Below are 23,897 nucleotides of genomic sequence, written 5' to 3'. Positions count from 1 at the left end.
TGTTCACAATCTAAAATCAACACGAAGGAGAGGGAAAAGGAAGCGGAGATACCCTGGGGCATACAACACTTTCATTCATTCGGTGCGGAATAGCCAGCCTTGCTTCCAGTGTGCCGGGTCGGAAGCCCAGCCAGTCATCGGGGCGAAGGCAGGGAGCACCTGCAGACTCTCGCTGGCCCTCGACTTGCCGCCTAGCGCTGCTGCCCCTGAACGGGAGAGGGAAGGCGAGGAGGCACGTGACATGACTCCTGCGAGGCAGCCTGCAAGTTTGCGCAGCCCGCCTGAGTAGTGGGACGGCTGAACTTCGCGCAGCCGTGGAAGTCCGCCCTTCGTGGCCCCTGGCGGAAGCAGCAAGGCGTGCAGCAAGGCTCAGGGCCTCGTGGCGCGTCCTCCCGCAGGAAACGGCTCTAAGGCGTGGAGGCGGAGGGCAGGCTGGTGGACTTCCCACTTGCCCTTCCCTGCAGCCAGCCAGCTCCATCGCAGACGACCAGAGTCCTTCCTTGGTCCACTTCGGCTGCCAGATGTGTCTGAGTCTCGGCAAAGGGGGGGGGATGGGAGAGAGACTTCAGATCTCCTGGATCATTGAAGGGATGGAGAGTCCAATCCTAGGCATGTCTACTCAGAAGTAAGTCCCATTATACCCAGTGGGGCATACTTCCAGGAAAGTGTAGATAAGATTGTTAGCGTGTAGGCACACTTTCCTGGGAGTAAATCCCATTGAACACAATGGGTCTTACTTTTGAGTAGACATGCACAGGATTGGGCAGGCTGTAACGCTGGAGGTATATGCGCAGCAGGTGCTCCTGTGCCGGTCGCCACCGCTGGCCCTCTCGCCCCCCCTCTTCTGAAGAGGCGTCCCCGCCCCCCAGTCGCAAGCAGGGAGGGGATCGCAGCAGCCTTTCCACCCAGGCAGGCAGGCAGGAGAGAGAAGCAGCCCCGGCTGCGTAGCCAAGGCAGGAGGTGTCGCCTCCGCGGACTCCGCGGCCCCCCGCCCCCTCCAGAGCCGAAGCGGTCTCTCCTCCTTTTCAGTCTCTCCCAAGAAGGAGCCGCTTCTCCTGCTCCTGAAATCACACCGGGAAGGAGCCGCTTGTCCTGGGAGATCAACCACACCGGTGAAGCTCCGGGCAGAAGGCGGCAATGGGACGCAGGAGGGGCCGTCGTCGCCCCAGCCAGTCTCTTGGCTGGAACAGCAAGTCCAGAGTGGGTCGCGCCGCCTCTGGATGCACAACCGAGCATCTCACAGGATAGCAGCGCTTTTCAAAGGACTCTGGTGGGGAGGCACTGCCTCACCTCCCTCAACACCTCCCTCTTCCTTTTCAGGCTCAGTTCAAGGTACCAACAGCCCAGCCCCTGGGCATGTCTACTCAGATGTAAGTCCTATTGTGTTCAGTGGGGCTTACTCCCAGGTAAGTGTGCACTGGACTGCAGCCTGAGTTAAGGTACCTTGAAAGCTATTCATGACTCGGGAAATGTATATAGTCTAAGAACCACTTTCTCTCCTATGTACTCCACTCTGCTCAAGATCTGAGGTTGTGCTCCAGCTGTCGGTGTTCCATCTCCCACTGACTTTGTTAGGTAAGTACAAGGGGCAGAGGCTTTTCCATGATGGCACCCACATTATGCAATGCTTACCTCAGTTGATCCTCTCTTTCACTCACACCCCTCTGCCTTATTTTTGTTTGGTTTGCTGCCTTGTGCAAATACTTTTCAGGAAAGCCTGGGGCAGAAGTTGATGGAGTCTGGATTTCTTTGTATTTGCTTTGATAAGCAGTTGATTCCCTTTTGTATCACTACTTCTCTTACTATTTCTATTTTTTTCATTTTTTGTTCTTTAATTATTAATTATTGCAATTTTTACTATATTTATTTATATTTATTTATTTATATTTACATTATTGTATTTTATTATTTACATATATTTACTTATTTGCATTTATATCCTACCTTTCACCTGAACAGATCCCAAGATCCTAATAGATCCCAACAAATGGACTTAGGCTGCATTCCTATACACATTTACCTGGGAGTAAGTCCTATTGATCACAATGGGATTAACATCTGTGAAGACATGTCTAGGATTCTAATGTTAAAAAAGCAAGGCAATGCAATACAATCAAATGCAAATCCAAAAACCACAACAACAGAGATTAGGGGAGGTTGCAATAAACAGCAGCTATTCTTCTCCAAGAGCTCAAATGTCCAGAACAAAAGATGAGATTTCAGTGGCCTCTTAAAGGCAGAGTAAGGAGTGTCCCATACTGTGCACGGCAGGGATTATCTGTATCCTTTTAAATAAGCCACTTTTCACTTTTATGAAGAAAAGCAAAGTTTCCTGAAGTAAAATAAAAAATTCTGGAGATAGGAGTTTGGTCACAGCTAGAGGATGCTTCTCTTATGTTTGTAAGTGAAAATGCATGTTCAAGATCACTGAAGACAATTAAAAAATAATTAAACTTATGATATCCTGATTATGTGCTCTTGCTGTGTATATGTAAAACATATTGGTAGACAGGAGATTTCAGCTTTCTAGAAAAAAAGTACCTCTCCTCCATGGAGGTAAAAAGATGAAGAAGTTCACCCGGAAGCAGAACACATCCTTCTGAACCATCTTAGTAATTGAGCCACAACTAGTACCCAAGACCGTCCTCTGGAAAGACCACTGAAACAGGACTTCTGTGCACTGAAGTGAAAGTGAGCAACATCCTTCCATGAAGCTACACTTCAAAGCAGTGAGCATATTAAGACGTTAACTCAAAAACCAGCCAGAATGCCAGAAATAACTAAATCCTTGCAAGTTTAATTCTGGTCTCCAGTTATCTCACAAAATGCTTTAGCTTGCCAGTATTATTCTGATGTGATTTTCAGCACCAAAGCGCTACATTAAAATACTGAAGTAACGTGTACCACATTATGAAGATTACAGGTATTCAATAACAATGACATGGAGATCTTTTCTTACACTGCTTCTTGCCCCCTCCAAGCTGCTCGTGATATACTGCCCTTGAGAGGAAGAGTCGTAACCCAGGGCTAGTGTTTTATATGAAGAATGTGCCAGATTCAGATTTCTGCATTTCCAGTTAAGTGTCCTGGTTGGGGTGATATGCTAGCCTCCAACACCCTGGACTGGAAAAGGAAGATGGGGATGGAACAGAAGAGGAGGTGTAGAGGAGAAATGGTGAGCTACAGTGTCGATGCTATAACCCCTCTCTCCTTTTCTCCATGCTTCTTCCACTCTGCCCATAAGAAGAGCCCTGATGGATCAGGCCAAGGGACCAGCTTTCTATACCTCTCACAGTGGTTGTTCCCACCACATGCCTCAGGGAGCGCCCAAAACAACATGATACCTGTATCCTTGCATCTGGCATTCAGAGATAGGCTACCTCTAAAACCCAGAGGTTGCATATAGTCTTTTCAGGGAGGAAGAGGAGGAGCAGTGGCAGCAAGTGGGTAGATGGAGGTGGGTGCTTTTCACCAACCTGCTGCCTTAGGTGGCTGCATTAGTCAACCTCAATTATGGGTGAACCCTGGCTTAACAAGTAAAGACTTTGTTTGAGTCCCTGGAAAGCTTCTGCCAATATTTTAAACCAATACTGAGGCTAGATGACCAAATTACCTGCTTTGTATGTTTTTTGGTATGTAAAATAAGACACATATATATCAAATGCAGCATGATTTTTCCCACTATCACAAAAAGATGGGTTGTGAAGCTGAGGTTTGGACTGGTCTATGAAACAGTTGTAGTAGTGGATCAACAAGGTGGAATGAGAAAAAAGAAAGCATATTCTTATGAGGCAGCTGCAGACTGATGGGCAACCCAATCCTGAGCTGCCTGGGGTGCCCAGCCTCGGTGGCACCGAGAATGGCTGCCACCGCATCGTGTGTGCCCCAGGCTACCGATTTTCATCCCCTTCTCCCAGGTAAGGTAAGCAGCCCTACAATGGGGCTACTCACTGTAAAGGCACTCGTATAGGGTGCCAAGCCCTCCACGAGCACCTTGAATCCTGCAGAGACCCACTTCCTGCCTCCCCGCTCTCTTCCCCGCCTCCCCGGCATGCCTCCCCTGCCTCCTCTCCGCCCCCCGCCCCAGAATGCCTCCTCCCCGCCCCGCTTACCATGCCACGACACAGTGGTCCAGGAGACCACCAAGCCGCAGAGGCTGGGCACCTGCCCCTCACTAGCCCAACGCTGGGCTAGCACAGGTGCAAGCCTGGTGGTGAGGCTCGCGAACATGCCTTATGGCACTTTTGCGACAGTGCTTAGCGGCACAAAGCCATGCTACCAAGCACAGGATTGGGCTCTAAATGGCAAATGTTACAAATAGGCATCTGAGAAGAGAAAGGGAGATTGATCTAACAGAAAACAACCCAAAACTTTAAAAGAGTTTATGTACCTGTCAAAAGAGTTTATGTACCTGTCACTGAGAATTATCTATCTCTTCTCATCAGCATTAGCCCGCAAATTCAGTAAATGCTCCTTGGTCTTGGGTAAGAAGCACCACCAGGAGTTAAAGTGAATTAATAACTCCAGATGAAAAGATCTAGATCTGTTCTTTTGCATCAGAAGTCCCAATGCCTTTCTACCTCCTGAGATGTCTGAATCACTCTGAGAAACTTTGATCATGTGTGACAAAAGCCTGAGAAATGCAGGCCTTCATTGGAACTCCCATGCAAAGCAAGCAAATTTACTCATGGTTAAGGAAAATTTACTCATGGTTTCACTCAACAAATTTACTCATGATTAAGGAAAAGGAAAATGCATGTGCAAGATGAAGGCACTGGAACAGAACTAGCATGTGCAGGCTGATTGACAGGTAGACATGGCAAATAAAGACAAAGCTTGCCAAAGCAGTAACACTGCAAGAAGAGAGTATGTCTCCAGCATTCAGAAATCCTGGAAAGAAGCAGCAGGCTTCTGATCTGCTGTTCCAAGACAGCCTGGATGTTGACTGGGGAGAGTCTCTTGCTTCCGGGACTTCGTCACAAACAAAAGCAAGTCAAAAGACAAAGTGGGAGTCAACCATCTTCTTATTCAAAGACATCAAAAGGCTAGCACAAAGGATGGGATAACAATTTCTAGCTAGCCCAAGTTCTCCTTCCTTGAATTATTCAGTGTAAATTAGATATGTAGATAAATGAATTGTATGCATGTTTCCTACAAAAAAATCTCACATCCAATAAGATTATAATTTTAATAGGATGTTCTTAGAAAGTGTTTGTTCTAAGTTCTGCATTCTATGAAATAAGCCAGTGGTTCCCAAACTTTCTCAGCTGGCAGCTTCCTTGACCTACTGGGCCATTGGCTGTGACTCTCCATTAGGGTTACAATCCTATGCATTGAATAGAGAGGTGAGTTTTTCACATGGCTCCCCAGGGAGCCATGGCTCCCAGTTTGGAGACCAATGAATTAAGCCAATGAGACTTCTGGACCCCAGTACGGAGCTACCAAGCTTATTCTCATGGCTCAGCCATTAAGGCAAATATAGCATTATGTAGCTACATTGTACTACCATGCTTTGCACTGACAGAACATGAAAATTGGAATCCACACAGTGGAAGAGAAATATTCATATTAATTATATGTGTATGCATATTCACCATTGCAGACCCTAAATTACTACAGACAGGCATACAGTGAAGATTTCTCGACATACAGAAAAATATGGCATTTGAATACTGCTCTGTCACCATGGAACGAATGTACCAAAGGCAATAAAGGACAAGGAGGACACTTTCACATGCTATTGTAGATTGTATCAGAGTTCATGTTAAAAACAATTAGGAGAAACTGCTTGATAACATGGAAAAGGAATAAAGAGAAAAGGGATGGCACTGAGCCATGTGACCAAATATACCCAGATGAGAAATTAATTTCAAAGAACACTGGAATTATGGAATGAAAAGAAAACATATTGATTGACTTTGTTTCGGGGGAGTTATTATATGTGGCTGCTTTTCCACAGATGCTGTATAGGCTTTGTGATTTGCAACACCTTTATGACCCATTTTGTCAATAAATATGGGCACAATCCTGAGTCACCCTTGGGCCAGCACAAGTCCCTTGTGCCAGCCCGAGAGAGTTGCACCTCTTTGTGAATTGGCTGGGCCAGATGTGGCCTCCGCACTGAAGCAGATTGGTAAGTTCATGCCGGCCTCTCTAGGCTGGCGTGGGGGAATGGGGGGTAGAATGGGGGCATTCTGGGGTGGGGTGAGGGCAGGATGGTGGGTGGGATGGCCCAGGAAGGGAGTTGGCTCTTGGACTGGATCCCGTTCCCTGCCCAGGTGGCCTTACACTGGCTGCTTGGATTTGTGCCAGAAATTTTGCTGGCACAATTTGCTGGCACAAATATGAGCAGCTCCATAGGGCTGACTGGGACCTTACTCCACGTTTTGCCCCAGCCCGCATATTCTTAGCAGAAATATTGCAATTTTTCCTTTTTCAGAATAATGGATTTTTTAGGTAGTATTTTAAAATAATATTAAGGGCAGTTGCACCTAGAGCAGGGGTCAAACATGTTTCATACCAAGGGCCAAACAGCTTTCATGGTGCCTGCTGAGGGCCGGAAGTGATGTCATTAGGCAGGAAATGATGTCATTGAACAGGTCATAACCAAAATAAGCACTTTTTCTCACTTAGGAACTCATTAGCTGCGAATGACAGAAGAGAAAATACACAAATCTTGATCATATTTCAAGATATGGGAGAGTCCAATTTTCATGTGGGCTGCCCTTATAGCAGTAACACCTCAGCACTGCTCAGCAGCTGAGAGCCTGAGGGCCGGATAGAAAGCTTCCGTGGGCCGCATCTGGCCCCCGGGCCTTATGTTTGGCATCCCTGTTCTACAGCATGAATTAGATTGTATAATTTTTTAAATTGTGAGCCCTTTGGGAATAGGGAACTATTCACTGATTTATTTTACTATGTAAACCACGTTGTGAAACAGTCCTGTTGAAAAACAGGTATATAAATATTCTTAATAGCGATAATAGATCTAACATTTGATGATAGTAATATTAATTCATAGCATTTTTGCTATTACAATTGTCTGAATTACTACTATCCAGACAATTGTAGTATTACTATTACTACTGCAATATTACCACTATTACTACTACAACTACTGTCCCCTCCAAGATTTCAGAGATGAAGATATTGTCATACCTGCAACACCATCAAGCATTGCTATCCAAACTTGACCTCCACACACACACACACACACACACACACACACACACACACAGCTCCATCAATTGCTTACCCCACACCAATGTAACATCTAAGACAGTGTTGGTTTAAAAATATCCTTTGAAACAACATTGCCCTACAATATTTTGTCAACAATTCAAAATTGGCCTCAATGATGTGTGAAATTTGTATGCACATTACACAGCACATTTACATACACAGACTCTCCTGCTTGTCCCAGGGGAGGGAGCTAAATCCTGAAAACTGATGAGACATTTCCTAAAGGCAAAAATAGAAACAGTGATTTACTAGGGAACTGGTACCACAAAATAGGGACAATTGGAGCTAAACAAGTCACACTCACAGAACTTGGAAAAGTGCTTTCAAATGCTGCCTAATATGGAACATCCCCAGATATTTGGTCCACAGATTCTGCCAAGGATATACAACAGTCCCTCTGTACAACACAGACTCTGACTCCTCTATTATGGAGTCAATCACTTTTATGACTTCCTAGCTTAATCCTTTTATAACACTGTTGGCCAACCTTTCATGTTCCCAAGCCACTAATTAATTTCAGAAACCTTTGTGCAATGAAGACTAAGCACTGAACCCAGAACCTGAATGCAGAATTCCACTGCAATTTGAGCTCAGCTCAAGTATCATATCTACAGGGAGAAGATGATCACACAAAAATATGTATGAAAACACTATTCCTATTGGAGGTAAAAAAAAGTATTGTAGAAATGATTACTGATTCAGCAGAGGAACAAACAATGCATACTTTGCTTCCAAAAATATACAGACTAGAAAAAGAAAAACATTAAAAGAGCACTCGATAAGGTAAAAGCGAGCAGCATGTGGGCAGACCCCACAGTGACACTGATACCTGGGTATAATCACAAGGCCTGATGCTGACCTGGAATAAACTAGATGTTGGAAGAGCAACAGCATTCGAGCTAGGTCTGTACAATAGGGGTGGTGGATATACAACATATGTGCTCATCTTCACCAGCAGGGGGTGGTTACCTCTTAGCACTGGCACTGAGCTCCTGCACTTCGCTCTGGGTGTAATAAACTTGCCATAACGCACATGCTATAAACACATTTATGGCACCCTCAAAGTAGAGAGCACCAGGCCAGAACCAGTCGGTGCTGAGCCCAGTGCCGGACAGACGCCACCTGGAGCAAAGTCAGTGGTGTGGGCTTTCAAGGTGGGGGGAGGAGTTCTGAGTAAGGGGAGGAACCAGCCTGGGATGGGGATGGGACCAGCAGAGCCCTGCTCCACTGGTTCCTGTCCTCCATGTCTGACTGCAAAGCCTGACACAGAGGTTCTCTCATTTGCACTGGCAAAATAGCTGGCACAGACAAGAGAAGCCCCATTGCAGGACCTGGGGCTTTCCCCCAAGGAGACCTCCAGCAGCTTCCCAGCACCCGTGGGATACAGCGGTCACTGTTTTGGCACTGCTGTTCCTCCAGCCACCGGGAAGGATAGGATTGGGCTGCCCATTCCCAGTTTAAAGGTTTGTGGGTTGTTAATCCTACCTTGACATTAGACTTCTCATGAGCTTATTTTCCTGTTTTCTTATAGGTCTCCCTGCCTAAACAGCCATGACCAGTTGTTTCTCCTGCTCTTATTTTGCAGCATGTATACAGAACACTTTGTGGAACTCAGCTTCCCTCTGATTGTGTTCGGTTTTCCACAGCTCTGCTAACACTGGACAAGTTAATGAGAAGGTTAATTGTGAAGTTCAATATCACCCATCTTTGTTGATTGGGAGACTATATATACTGAGATCAATAGAGAGAGCTAGTTAACTAGTGTTTGTTTTATAAGGGGATTTTTCTAGCAATAGATAAAAGTTCCCAGTTGCCTTACCTGACTAAACTAAATCACATTCATTTCATCCAACAGTAACAAATAACTCAGATACAATGCTAGCCTAGGGTTTTGCATGACAAATATCTGGAAAACCTTAAAAGATAAACCAATACTCAGTGTTCTAATAATTGGCTGAAGATTGGATACTACCTGAAATGTTTCTTATTCAAGACAACGTAACACACACAAATTTTGAAGCACATTACCAGATGCCAGAAGAACCGAAAAGGAATGTCAGAAATGCAAAGATGTCAGAAACTGTGGAACATAAAATTGCAGAATATGATACCCCAGTAAATCTGAATTATTTCTCAAACAAAACTGCAAAAATTGTATACAGGCCCTTAGTAGAAAAATAATGACTACTTCCTACTGAATCTGCTATGTATTATAAATGTGCTCTTATCTAGTCAGCTCAGTTCAATTTACTTGTTTTAAACTATTGTTTATCAAAGGCAAGAAAGGAAGCCATCTTCAAAAAAAAAAAAGGGGGGGGGTGTTTCCATGCTATAATCCCACATCCTGCTGCACAGAAATAAATTTGCATTTTTTTCTCAGTCCTCAATGGTAAACAAAGGCTTTTTAAATGCTATAGATTTGGTTTGATTTGATAAACAGATCAGAATTGGGTCAGTCCAATTCTGCTTAACTCCTGCTGCACCATGCAGCCACACCAATGGGGTTTACACTGCATCTTGCAGGGGAGTTTCAGGTCCTGGAGGCTTTCTTGAGATAAGGAAACATTTGTTACCTTGCCCTGGACAAACTTCTGCTGCTACAGTGGTCTTCTTGAATTTGCACCAGCTACTTTGCTGGCACAAATCGCAGTGGACCTGGGTTGGTGGATCGAAGCTGGGAAGGGAGATAGGATATTGGCAGCGTCCTGCTGCCAGTACTGCCCTCTTCCTAGCCTCAATCTAGCCCCCTCTTCCCCGCAGTCTCCTCTCCATTCCTCACCCTCCCTTACCTGTTCCACACATCCCCCACCTCTTGCCAACTGACTGTGCTGTCTTGCCAGTGCTAGGATTCATTGGTGGGCCACTGGAGCATGGCCCTAATTGCTTATCACCAGGCCATGTCATCTTTTGCAGCACCAATAAAGCACGCTGTGCCACAAGTTTCAGTGGCACAGCAGGCCATTAGGCTTGGACCTACATTTTGCCAAAAACATTTCTACCAGCAAACCTACAAAGAATTCCAACTAAGGGCGCAATTTTAACCAATATTCCAGCACTGACCTGGCTGCAATGCATGGTAAGGTAACAAACATGTCCTTACTTTGAGAAAGTACCCCTTGACTGCCTCCCACTGCAGGATGCAGTGCACGCTACATTGGCACAGCTATGCCAGTGCTGGAAAGTTGGTTAGGATTGCGCCCTGAGAGTACTAGAGGCTTCACACAATTGATAATATCTTCTACTATCTGCTAACAGAGGCCCCAACACCTATTTACAGGACTTTTCACATCTTTCTTTCCAGATTGATTGTGGGCATAGTCTGAATCTAGAGAGATATAAAAGCCTTCATGTAGCAAAATATTCTTGTTGTTCAGACAATTGTCCAGGGTGTGTTTGTATTTCAAAATTGGTACTGATACAAGCATTATACAGCGTGTACTTGAGTTGAAATATCTGGAGCTCAATCACTATTCTCGGCATAGCTAAAGGGTGCTGTGGTATATGAGTAAAATGATCTTTCAAATAATCTTGAATTGTTTCAATTTTTGTTAAATCAGTCACATCGCATAATTCTGCACCATAAATGAGGTGTGAAATTATTTTGCCCAGCAAAGATCTTTAACACTGTGGGCAATGTTTATTACCGCATGGGTTGATTTAAAAGCATGGAACTGTATAGCCACCAGCTCACAAGTTGAAGAACTATTCCTCACTAAACTGAATCCCTAGTGTTCTTAACTTGTTCAATATTTTCAACATCAAACTTCCTCTTGGTTTTTCCCCCAAAATTATTGTTTTTCATTTTTCTTCGGTTTCACACCTCTCTTACAATACATTTTCCAAATCAGTCTGTAACTTTTATATATATTTAACATATTTTTATGCTGCTTCCACCCCCAGTATTTGGGGTGCTTAAGGAGTCTTATAGTAAAAACTGTAAAACAATCATATACGAGATAAATAAAATCGTACAAATAAAAACAATGTCATGAAATAATACAACGGCCATAGTGTATATCACAGATCAATAAAATGCAGATACAAACAGCAAAGGCAATTTAAAAAAACAAAACCAGAAGCTAAACAAAACTTAGAAGGAAAAGCAAGGCAGAGAAGTTTTTAGCCCCCACCAGAAGGCTAAAACCAGAAGCCCCCACCAGAATATGTACAATGTAAATAAGGCCCTAAATCAGCTTAACTGAGCTGGAAGCTTGTAGTCTGCTATTGAAGCTTGGAAGTATTGAGGACATTTAAGATAATGTATTATCTCGTTCATATGAAAGTTAAGAAAGGAGTCAAAACACAGTTCAAATTTCCCTGTTAGTGGGAAAATAGCTGGGCAGTTGCCCACTTAAATCCACTCTAAGGGCCCAACAACATGTTACACACAATTGCATGCAAGAAACCCCAAAAAGACAGCTATTTCTAAAGATAAACCAATTGTTAAGAAAAGGAGGAAAATGCATATAAGCCCACCACTTCTCTTTTCTACATTGTCCCTTAACCTTATTGGCCACACAGCTGACTTCCAAATACGTTTGTTACTGCAAACATGCATTTTGAACACCATGAGAGAGAAAGCAGTAGTCTGAGGAGAAGAATTCAGAGCAAAAAAAGATTGATTGGGAAAATAATTGAGTACTTTTATTTCCCCAGCACACTACTTCTCCACTCTAGATCACCCCTCCTGAAGTCTCTTTGATTTAAAGGCTGTGGCAGATTAAAGGCCCCCAGTGCTGTGTAAGAATGAGAGGTGGGATGGAGATGGAGAATGGGAAGAACAGGTTGGGAAGGGAGGGGAAACAGGGAAGAGACTGGATGGAATGGGCGTGAATCCAGGCCTGGAAGGGGGCGGTATCAACGGTAATGACACCACTATCTTATCCTCCTTCAGGGACCACTCAAACTTGGTGCAAGTATGAGTAGACCAATTCTGACACCAGTGGCTTACCCCCATAGTAAGTACTAATACATGTTACTAAACATTTACTTACATACTTAACATAGTAACAAATGTTCCCTTACCCAGATAATATCTCCAAGACCCGAGCACACACTCAAGTGGTGTGGCTGCATCAGAGGGGGAGGGAATGGATGGGATTGGGCTGCATGCCTTGCACATTCATGTCATCTATACAAGTCATCTCAGCAATATTCCAAACCTTAGAGAACTGCTTCTTTAATCAGTTTCCACCAGTACTTGGCCACTAACATTTTTGCAGCTGGTAATAAGTTCAAGGTAAGCCCCAAATGATTCTATAACGCATGATCTCTCAGATGAACCAACAAAGTTACCAATGGTTATAACAGGACATAATAGCCAAAAATAAGAGTTCTAGATAGAGGTGGTTGAAAACAGTTTTATTTTTCATGGATTTTGGTGTTTTTCAAAGTTAGAAGTGCAGAAAGTAGTGTTATGTGTTTTCATTCCAAGAATGCATTTTTATAAATTAGAATTATAAATTATATTTACTTTAAAAGTGTACTAGGTAGGCGATATAGGTAGTATAATGTCAGCAGATGCAGCCACATGCATGTAGAGATGTTAGGAAATATATACAGGTATTAGAAAATGGTTTTTTGTCATAGATTTCAGGATTTATTTTTTTTTTTACAAAAATGAGAAGTGCAGAAAGCGGTGTTATGTGTTTTTATTTCATCATCACCACAAAAAACCCACCCCTAGTTATAGAATAAATCATTTTCTCCCCAAAACATTTTATTTCAACTCAGTGCTATCAGACATGTACAAAACCTGTTTTTTTTACACAGTCCACCAACTACAATCATTACAAACTTTGCTGATTTGATATGAAGGCAGATACCACTGGTACAAAAATTTAGTGGTTCTCCTACTTATCACACACCACTTCTAGTTAGGTGATTACCATGCAGAAAGAAACTTTTAAGAAAAATCTCTTCTAAGATGCTTTATGAAAAGAAGGCACAGATTTTTAATTTAGATAATGTCTAAGATTAAGGCCCAATCTGCCATTCTCTATCTCTTCCCTGTTATGCCTTTCCCTGCCACATTCAACCCCCTTCCCGCCTTCCTTCCACCCCCTGCACAGCCTTACCTGCACCAGCAGGCATCCAGAATCCATCTTCCTGCACAACCAGCCATTCGCCGCTTGCCATAAAGGGATTTACACCACCAGAATATGTGTTCCAGAACAGTAAAGGCCCTTTAGGATTGGTCTATTAATATACCCTGGCAGGGGGTGGGGAGGGATCCTCATTTTCGCAACAAAAAGTCACACATCTTCTAACAGGCAAAGTATCTATTGGTTTTGTGTCCAAGAATATACCATAGTAACAAGGTTAACTTTCCCTTACAAAGGAAAATGAAGAACACAAAATTAATCATAATAACCCTCAAAGGCACTCTCTAGAGCCATCAGGAAATTCAATCCCTAAAGATAATCGCAAGGTAAACATTCATTTTGCAACCCAACAAACCAATGCAATGGGGAAAACTAAAGTACACAAAATTCATTCTTCAGCTCACCTGACCAGATGCATTTGGGACCAGCTCCTTCCCATTCTGCACTTCCCCATTCTCTGCAAAGACAGGAATGTTGGGGCTGAAAACCATGAGATCATTCTTGGCACTGGCTTCGCCACTCACTCCTGCAAGGATGTGGCTGTGACGATTGGAATATGACCAGCTGCCCACTTCACTGGCACAAACCAGTGTGGCTGTGCCAGGACCATACATCATTGCCTCCTTGGGCTGACACTGGCATCGCAGGGCCACATATACGATGATCACCAGCAGAAACAAGCTGGACACTGAGCAGATGGCAATAATCAGGTAGACATTGGCGTTGTTCACTAAGCGCCCTGAGCTCACTCCTGATCTGGGAAGGTGGACATCAGTGTGAACGGCCTGGGCATTTGCTACCAGCGACAAACTAAATGTTGCTGTGGATGACAACACCGGCTTGCCGTGATCCTTCACTAGAATTAGCAGATTTTGGCTGCTACTGCCCTCTGCCTCATCCAGAGCACGTGTGGTACTGATCTCACCACTGTACAACCCCACCCGCCAAGGGCCACTTGTTGCCTCAAGCAGTTCATAGCGCAGCCATGCATTGTAGCCTGAATCAGCATCCAAGGCATGGATCTTGCCCAACATGTGCCCAGCTGCCACAGGGACCACCAAAAGAGTGGGGGCATCTTCTACTGGTACAGATACTGCAGGTGAGTTGTCATTTTCATCCACCACAAAGACTTGAATTGTCACGTTGCCACACAGGGAGGGTAGCCCAGCATCCTTGGCCCTCACTTGAAACTCCAGAAGCTTCATCTCCTCATAGTCCAAAGGCTGCAAGACATAGAGCTTCCCACTCTCTGAGTGCACTGAGATGTAGCTCGACAGCGGCCAGAGCTTCTCATCCAGCCAGTAGCTGACCAGGGCATTCTCCACCATGTCTGGGTCTGAGGCAGACACAGTGAAGATGTGAGCACCAGGTGGGTTGTTCTCTTTCACAAACACTGTGTAAGTGGGCTGTGCAAAAGTCGGTGCATTGTCATTTATGTCACTGATGGGCACAACCAGGCTGCTGCTTGATGACAGCGGTGGATCCCCTTGATCTTGTGCCATAACAACCAACCCATAGTGCGCCACCTGCTCCCGATCTAGGGAGTCAGCCAGCACTAGCGAGTAATAATTCTTGAAAGTAGACACCAGCTTGAAGGGGATACCAGGAGGCCACAGGGAGCAGCTCACTTGTCCATTGGCCCCAGAATCTCTGTCTGAAATGCTAAGAAGGGCCACCACTGTCCCTGGTGGAGAATCCTCTGGCACTGGGACTGATAAGGATGAGACCGACACTTCTGGAGCATTGTCATTCACATCTAACACCTCAATCAGAATTTTGCAGTGTCCTTTCATTGGCGGGGTGCCTTTGTCTGTTGCTTCCACTCCAACTTCACCCAATTTTATGCTTTCAAAATCAAGTTCTCCTTTTAATTTGATTTGTCCAGTACTTGGATCTAAATTAATCAAGGCACCTAAATTGTGTGGATGAATAGTTCGAATTGAATATGTAATGTCCTTGTTAATTCCCTCATCAAGATCGGTTGCATTGAGAGTGATTATTAAGGTTCCATTTTTTGCATTTTCAAAAAGTCTTACTTTATAGACAGACTGATTAAAAACTGGTGCATTGTCATTCACATCTAACACACTGATCACCAACTGAGCAGTGCCAGTTTGTGCTGGCTTGCCTCCATCAGTGGCTGTGAGTAATAAATTATATACATGAGCTAACTCTCTATCGAGAGATTTCTTTAATACGAGTACTAAAGACTCACCGTGCTCCTCGTTGTTTTGAACATCCAAGGTGAAATATTCATTTGGACTGATTTTGTAGTTGAGGTGAGAATTTGAACCAATATCATCATCAGAGGCTCCCTCTAGTGGGAAAGATGAGCCCGGAAGTCTAGATTCTGCAATAATCAGGTTTTGCTCAGCAGCTGGGAATATTGGAGCATTGTCATTTATATCCTTGATCTCCACTTCCACATGGAAGACTCTCAAAGGTTTATCCAGGATCATCTCCAGATGAATGCTGCATACAGGAATCTTGGTGCACAGCTCCTCTCGGTCTATCCGGGAATTAACAAATAGAATTCCATTCTGCACATTCACCTCCATATAATCCCCACGTCCTTGGGACACCATCCGGAACATCCGAGGCATGAGTTCATCCACCTCTAGCCCTAGATCCTGTGCAACGCGGCCCACAAAGGTGCCATGCTGGGATTCTTCTGGAACCGAGTAATGCAGCTGTCCACTCCCCATTTCCCAGACTCCAAGGATCAGAATCAATTGCAGCAGCCAGCTCTTCACCAGGGGGCATTGGTGCAAAACAACCATAGTAACGGTAGGTTCAATTCCTGTTTTAAAAAATTAGATCCACCATCCAGGGTTGGCATTAAACAGTAAGAAGCAATCTATTGTTACGCTGCAATATCCATGCCATCATCTTGAGCTTCTCACAGTCTTTTGCTCCTACTGTAGTGCTGGGAGGGGCTTTGATCTTTGTCTGAACTGAACATTTTGATTTTAAGTGGGTAGCGACATCTTGTGACAATTGGTAAAAATGCCATAGAGATTTTCATTTTTGATTTTTCCCTATTTGCTAAATTCATTTCATAAGTTTATTCTGAAATATGTATCCAGTTTGATATTATTTTCTAATCTTTTTTTTTCCCAAAGTTACCCTGTATGTCTCAAATTATTATTTTTTTTTTTCAAAACCCAATCAACAGATTAGGCATATTAAATTTTTTTAGTCAAAATAAATGTAGATCAATGTACATTGGCTCCCAAAGAGTTGCGTACTGAGGAACCCAAGTTAACATTGCAAAGATATACCACTTATTTCAGAAGCTCCCATAATGAATACATGCATTGGCTCGGTCATGTCGTGAGAATGGATGATGGCCGGATCCCAAAGGATCTCCTCTATGGAGAACTCGTGCAAGGAAAGCGCCCTACAGGTAGACCACAGCTGTGATACAAGGACATCTGCAAGAGGGATCTGAAGGCCTTAGGAGTGGACCTCAACAAGTGGGAAACCCTGGCCTCTGAGTGGCCCGCTTGGAGGCAGGCTGTGCAGTATGGCCTTTCCCAGTTTGAAGAGACACTTGGCCAACAGTCTGAGGCAAAGAGGCAAAGAAGGAAGGCCCATAGCCAGGGAGACAGACCAGGGACAGACTGCACTTGCTCCCAGTGTGGAAGGGATTGTCACTCCCGAATTGGCCTTTTCAGCCACACTAGACGCTGTTCCAGAACCACCTTTCGGAGCGCGATACCATAGTCTTTCGAAACTGAAGGTTGCCAACATCATCAATCATAATGAATACCTATGATAATGTGCCATCAGTTTCTATTCCTTCACTATATAATTTCAAAGAACCAAATGTACATTCCTTTTGACTTACAACCCAAAATCAGGACCATAAAGTCCACCAAACTGCATAACTAGCGGTTGAAGTCCATATTATAGAACATTCAACATGTTTTTTTAAACAGAAAATGTTGCTCTTATGTGAAGATGATTTTAGAAAATAAATTGTCATCTTTTGAATACAAATGCATAATTTGTATTTTAAAACCATAATTTTAAAACCATCAGAGTTATCTTTGCAGGGATAATTTTGAATAGTTGTTGATTATGTAGGTTATCCATGAAAAGTAAAAACATAGTTTTGCTCTACTTTAAAAAATGATGATTTTTAAAAAAAACGTGTAACATGTCTCGATGTGATTTATTTGATATTTGTTGAGAACATTTATTATAACCAATAGATAATAAATTACTTCTTTAGTTTTGCAATGCAAAAAGTGTGTTTATGCCCCCACAACACCAATTTTTAAAATGTTTTTCATAAAACAAAGATTCGACAGCACATTTTAAATAGTATATTGATCTTTAAGGATCTTTAGTTTATTAAAATCAGGTGACTAATTAGATAAAATTAGATAAAATTCATTAATCACAAAATTCATCAAAAACTATGGCTTGACAGCCATAGTTTTACTTTCATTTCAAGTAACTATTTCAAACAGAACTTTTTGTATTTATGTATGCCAAAGATGTAATCTTGTATAGATTTACATTCATTTTATTACCAGGATCAAGGAAGTTGCTTCAAGATGGCTTAAGAAAACTGGAGCTTTTATACAAGAATTTTAAGAAAAGGAATACAGGTGGGCCCTTGGTATCTACGGGGAACAGTTCCAGGATCCCCATGGATACTGAAACCTGCAGGTCTCATGCCCTCTAAACCTCTGGAGGATGTTTTGAGGGCTGGGGAGATTGCGTGCAGCCCTCCAAAGGCCTTTAAAGCAGTTTTTACAATAAACCAGAAGAGACCTTCTAAGGCCCACAGAGGCCACTTCAGAATGCTCTCCACAGTGTATACAGCTGTGATCCGGTCGCCTCTAGAAGGTCCATGTTGTGCCAAACCCACAGAATCAGGACCTGCAAAGAGTGACATCCACGGTCCCAGATCCATTGTATTCCCAAGAAGCAACTGGAAGAATCAATGAATTCATGAACTGACAGGTATAGAAAAGAGGTAGAATTATAGAATGATATCCTTATATACTGAACTGGAAGTTGGGTGAATTTATTCAACCAGATAAGCTGGCACAGCAAACTGTCATAGATGAAAAATAAATAGATTGGACCAAAAAGCAAACAAACAAAAGAACACCTCAGAAAACTTTGCTGGATCAGGCAAAAGGTCTATCTAGTCTAGCATTCTGCTTCCCATAGTGGCCCATCAGCTATCTCTAGGAAGCCAACAACCAGGAAAAAGAGGCATATTTGTCTCCATCATTGCTCCTCTGCCAGGGCTGGCTTTAACCCAAATGGACCAATTGCTGCCAAATTGGACCCACCTAAGGGTCCAATCTTATTCAATTTTCCAGGACCGGTGTAGTCATGCCATTGGGATGTGCACTGCATCCTGTAGTGGGGAGGCAGTCACAGAGGCCACCTCAAGGTATAGGAACATTTGTTCCCTTACCTTGAGGCTGCATTTCGGTTGCACCAGTGCTGGAAAGTTGGATAGGATTGGGCCCTAATGGGGCCCTAAACTAGAGTAAAAATAAAAATAAAATTAATATTTTTATTAAATAATTTCACAGTCATTAAAACCAGTGATTTTGTAACTATTTACTTTTCAAAAGTAATGCACACATTTTATTCATTTACTTGCATCTATGCAATCTGATATTAAAATATACTTAGATCCATTTGGTTCATACCCACATGCACTTTTTAAGCACACGTTCATTGCTTTCCATTTTACCATATAAATTTAAAAGTCTATAATCAATTTTATATCTCTAAGATTCTACAGACCTTGGCTGTGAACCTGGGGCCTTGAAAAAAAAAAATGTTTCCAGTTGGGTGCCACAGCTCCGAAGGCTGGCCCAGTCCCCTGCAACTGGTATTCAGACACATACTGCCACTGAACTAGGATGTAGTGACTAGTAGTCATCATGACTAGTACCCATGGATAGGTCTATTAATTTGCCCAGTCCTGCCCAAAACTGTGCAGGAAAGTAGCCGGCACCACGTTTTGTGACAATGAATTCCACAGGCAAATTACGAGCTCTTTGAAGAGGTACCTCCTTTTCTTTCAGCCTAATTTCTGGTTCATCAATTTCTTTGGATAACTCCTGGTTCTGTTTCTCTCCATGCGTGCTCATATCATGTATAATCCTATAAGCAGATGTGCAATTAGAGTGGAACTTGAGAGGAGCATGCTACACCATGAGGGGGTGCATGACGGCCACTCAGGCTCTGCCATATTTATGTAGAAGGTGCTGGTAGCTTCCTGCCCTCAGCTCCTTCACAGGATGGGTGGCACAAAGCAGCTGCAGTGAGTGCCTCTCCTCCAGGGAGAACCAGGAAGTGACTGTCTTGAGGAGGAAGGCAGTCATTTCTGGTTTTTCCCTGGAGGAGGAAGTGCTGGCAGCTTTGCGCTGCCCTTCAAGAAGAGTCTTCACAGGACAAGGAACGGACAGTATGAAGCAGCTGCAGCTCGTGTGTCATCGGAATACCCCTGCAATGCCTCCCCTGCCGTCTCCAGACCCCTGCACCAGCAGCCCGCTGCCAATGCATATTTACCCTCCGCCAGCGCTGCTGGAGCTGTATTTGGCCTCTGCAAGTCCGGTGCAAGTCCTCCCAACTTGCCTGGGGCCTTATGGCACTTTTGCGACACCAGGAGGCTGGCATTGGAGACTTGCACCAGCCCAGGGCGTTCTTTGGATTGCGTCCTAACTTTATTATGTTTTCCTGTAATTTACCTGGAATAAATATAAAACTGACCAGCTTGTCATTTCCTGAATCCCTTCTTCAAATATCAGTGTAACATTGGCGACCTTCCAGTTTTGTTAAAAGATTAACTTTCACATTTGGGTACTCAAAAACTCTTAGGTGGGTGTCATCTGTACCCAGTGATTTGCTTATTTTTAATTCAACAATATCCTCTAGAACCCTATCCCTTGCCATTTCTATTTGATTCAGTTCTTTAAACTCCCTCCCTTAGGTTGATTCAGGCATGGATAATGGTTGGCCAGCTTCAGTCTCTAAAGACTATGGTATAAGCCTACAGCACCCGGTATTCCCAGGCGGTCTCCCATCCAAGTACTAACCAGGCCTAACCCTGCTTAGCTTCTGAGATCAGATGAGATCGGGCATGTGCAGGGTAACGGTTGCTGCATACTATGGTGATGATAGATGCAAAGAATTCATTCAACTTCTCCACAATCCCCATATCCTCTTTAACCTTACTTTTTATTCCTTCAGAATCTGTCTAGCCACCTCATTGCCTGCTTCTGATGACTTTAAAGAAGTTTTTATTGTTTACCTTGATGTGTTTAGCCATGCATGCCTCGTATTCTATAACTCTCCTTGACACATACTGTACAGAGCAAAGTTGTAGTGCTAATTGAATCATGGCTCTCTGCCAGAATATGTATATCCAATATAAATGTATTAATCTGCCAAGATATAAATATAGTCACTTTGGAACTGCAAACTGCAGTTTGGAGAACAGTCCTGGCCAGTAAGGTTATGTGGTAGTCATAAATGACCAGCATCAATGAGCAGTGACTGAGGAGTAAACACCTTTATCAGTGGACACTGTGCAATGGTATGGATGCCAAGATTATCAGCCCTTGTCAGTGCAAGCAGCTGCCTTCAAGGTGCTGATTTCACTACCACTGAGGAGGAACAAGAAGAAGCCGCAAGAAACAGAGAGATGAAGAAAGGAACAGCAAGGGATGGAGGAATGGAAAGAAAAGGTGGTGGCTCCCCCAGGAAGGGGGAACTGATTTCTCTTAAAATACATGGAAGAGTGCATTAAATTAAAGCCTACATACCCCACAGATGCACTAATGCAAAAGTGCATTAAATTAAAGCCTACATACCCCACAGATCAACTACACAGGAAGAGCTGCAATCAGAAAAATCATATTATTTTGAGTTCTCTTCAATAAGAAAAGCTGAGCACGATCAACACCACCATACTACCATATTCTAACTGAAAATCTACCAAAGATTATGAATGTAAACCAAACATTCACTTGTAAGTAGGCATTGTTTGCTTTGCTTTTGGAGAAAAGGGCAGAATGAAAGGAATTCAACATATTAAATTTCTGACTACGTATTGAGAAGTACAGAGGTCAAAATTAACCCTGAGCATGATATACATGAAAGTTTCCCCACCCCATCTAATAACATAATTTGTTTCTGTATTCCCTGCCAAAAGGAATAAACCAATAAAAAAACATGTAAAAGATCCTGTTGTCAATTCATGCAACTTACCTGACCAGCTGAATTTGGTCCTGGATCCTTTATGCTTCCTGTCTCCCCATTCTCCATACAGTGTGGGATATTGGGGCTGAAAACCATAAGGTCACTCTTGGTACCAACTTCTCCATTCACGTTTGCCAGGATGTGACTGTGGCGGTTTGAATACGACCAGCTGCCCACTTCACTGGCACATACCAGTGTCGCTGTGCCAGGGCCATACACTATTGGCTCCTTCACCTGGCACCGACATCGCAGGGCCACATACAAGATGACTGCCAGCAGAAACAAGCTGGACACTGAGCAGATGGCAATGATCAAGTAGATATTGACAGTGTCCACCAGTGGCTTTGGGCTCCCTCCCATCTTGGAAAAGTGAGCATCAGTATGGCCAGTCTGGGAACTTGCAACCAGTGACACACTCACAGTAGCTGTGGCTGAAAGGGCTGGTTTGCCATGGTCCTTCACTAAAACCAGCAGCCTTTGACTGCTACTGCCCTCTGTCTCATCCAGACCACGTGTGGTGCTAATCTCACCACTGTAAAGTCCTACCCTCCAAGAGCCACTACTTCCTTCATGCAACTCATAGCGCAGCCATGCATTATAGCCCGAATCAGCATCTAAGGCATGGATCTTGCCCACCACATGGCCAGCAGCCACAGGGACAACCAGCAAGATGGGAGCTTCGTTTGGTTCAGACACTGCAGGAACATTGTCATTTTCATCCACCACGAAGATCTGAACTGTCACATTGCCACACAAGGAAGGCAGTCCAGCATCTTTAGCATTCACCTGGAATTCTAGAAGTTTCAACTCCTCATAGTCCAAGGGCTGCAAGGCATAGAGCTTCCCACTCTCTGAGTGCACTGAGATGTAGCTTGACAGAGGCCACAGCTTCTCATCCAGCCAGTAGGTAATAAGGCCATTCTCGGCCACGTCTGGGTCTGAGGCAGACACTGTGAAGATGTGAGCACCAGGTGGATTGTTCTCCTTCACAAAGACTGTGTAAGAGGGCTGTGTGAAAGCAGGTACGTTGTCATTCACATCACTGATTGGCACCACCAAGTTGCTGGTGGTTGATAGTGATGGAGCACCTTGGTCTTGAGCTGTCACCACCAGCCTATATTCAGCCACTTGTTCCCTGTCTAAAGGTTCAGCAAGCACTAGTGAATAGTAATTCTTGAAGGTAGACACCAGTTTGAAGGGGGGCCCAGATGGCCACAGGGAGCTGCTCACTTGTCCATTGGCACCAGTGTCGCTGTCTGAGATACTGATCAGGGCCACCACCATTCCCAGTGGGGAATCCTCTGGAATGGGCGTCAACAGGGACATCACTGAAATCTCTGGAGCATTATCATTCTCATCCAGAACCTCAATCAAAACCTTACAGTGTCCTGATAATGGGGGATTACCTCTATCCCTTGCCTCAACTTGTATTTCATAAAAATTTATGTCTTCAAAGTCCATTTTTCCTCTCAGGTGAATCTCCCCAGTCTTTTGATCAAGGATAAATGTTTCTTTTCCATTTGGAGGAGAAAACATGCTTGATGTGTATGAAAGTTCCTTATTTGTTCCCTCATCTAAATCTGTTGCATTGAGCTTAATTATTAGTAACCCTTCCACTGAGTTTTCTAATAATTGGACTTTGTAAACAGACTGGTTAAACACAGGAGGGTTATCATTTGCATCCAGCACTTTGATCACCAGTTGGACTGTACCTGTCAGCTGAGGCTGACCTCCATCAGTGGCTGTGAGTAATAAATGATGGACATTACATTCTTCTCTATCGAGAGATTTCTTTAAAACAAGGAATAAAGATGCACTGTGTTCCTGGTTTTCCTTTACCTCTAGACCGAAGTGTAAATTTGGGCTAAGTTTATAGTTCAGCAGGGCGTTTGCAGTGATATCTGCATCGGAGGCTCCCTCTAGAGGGAAGCGTGTATCACGAATGCTAGATTCTGCAATGGAAAAATGCTTCTCCATAAAAGGGAAAAGGGGGGCATTATCATTAATGTCTGTAATCTCCACCTCCACATGGAAAACCTGCAAGGGTTTATCCACAAGTGCCTCCAGATTGATAATACATATAACACTCTTGGCACATAACTCCTCCCTGTCTATCCTGGAATTCACAAACAGAATCCCATTCTGCACATTTACCTCAAAATAGTCCCCATGTCCTTTGGACACCATCCGGAACAGCCGTGGCACCAGGTCACCTACCTCCAGCCCCAGATCCTGAGCAATACGGCCCACAAAAGTGCCATGCTGGGATTCCTCTGGCACAGAATAATGGAGTTGGCTGCTCCCCAT

General features: G+C 43.8%; 1 protein-coding gene and 2 pseudogenes across 1 annotated transcript; all 3 read right to left on the bottom strand.

Annotated features, from left to right (window-relative positions):
* Nucleotides 1-13,741: 13,741 nt before the first annotated feature.
* Nucleotides 13,742-16,126, bottom strand: LOC136648387 (protocadherin alpha-3-like). The gene has a single exon (XM_066624495.1). It carries the CDS (start codon nucleotides 16,124-16,126, stop codon nucleotides 13,742-13,744), a length of 2,385 nt encoding a protein of 794 aa, XP_066480592.1.
* Nucleotides 16,127-19,564: 3,438 nt separating this feature from the next.
* LOC136648386 (protocadherin alpha-5 pseudogene) lies at nucleotides 19,565-23,897 on the bottom strand (annotated as a pseudogene).
* Nucleotides 20,377-20,496, bottom strand: LOC136649794 (5S ribosomal RNA; annotated as a pseudogene).

This window comes from Tiliqua scincoides, chromosome 4 (genome assembly GCF_035046505.1).
Source record: "Tiliqua scincoides isolate rTilSci1 chromosome 4, rTilSci1.hap2, whole genome shotgun sequence".
In the NCBI taxonomy this organism is placed as follows: Eukaryota; Metazoa; Chordata; class Lepidosauria; order Squamata; family Scincidae; genus Tiliqua; species Tiliqua scincoides.
Note: the sequence above shows the minus strand (reverse complement) of the source record. Positions and strands in the feature narration are given on the sequence as shown.

Coding starts and splice junctions, on each gene's coding strand:
- LOC136648387 (XM_066624495.1), bottom strand. CDS start 16,126: ATGGTTGTTTTGCACCAATGCCCCCTGGTGAAGAGCTGGCTGCTGCAA.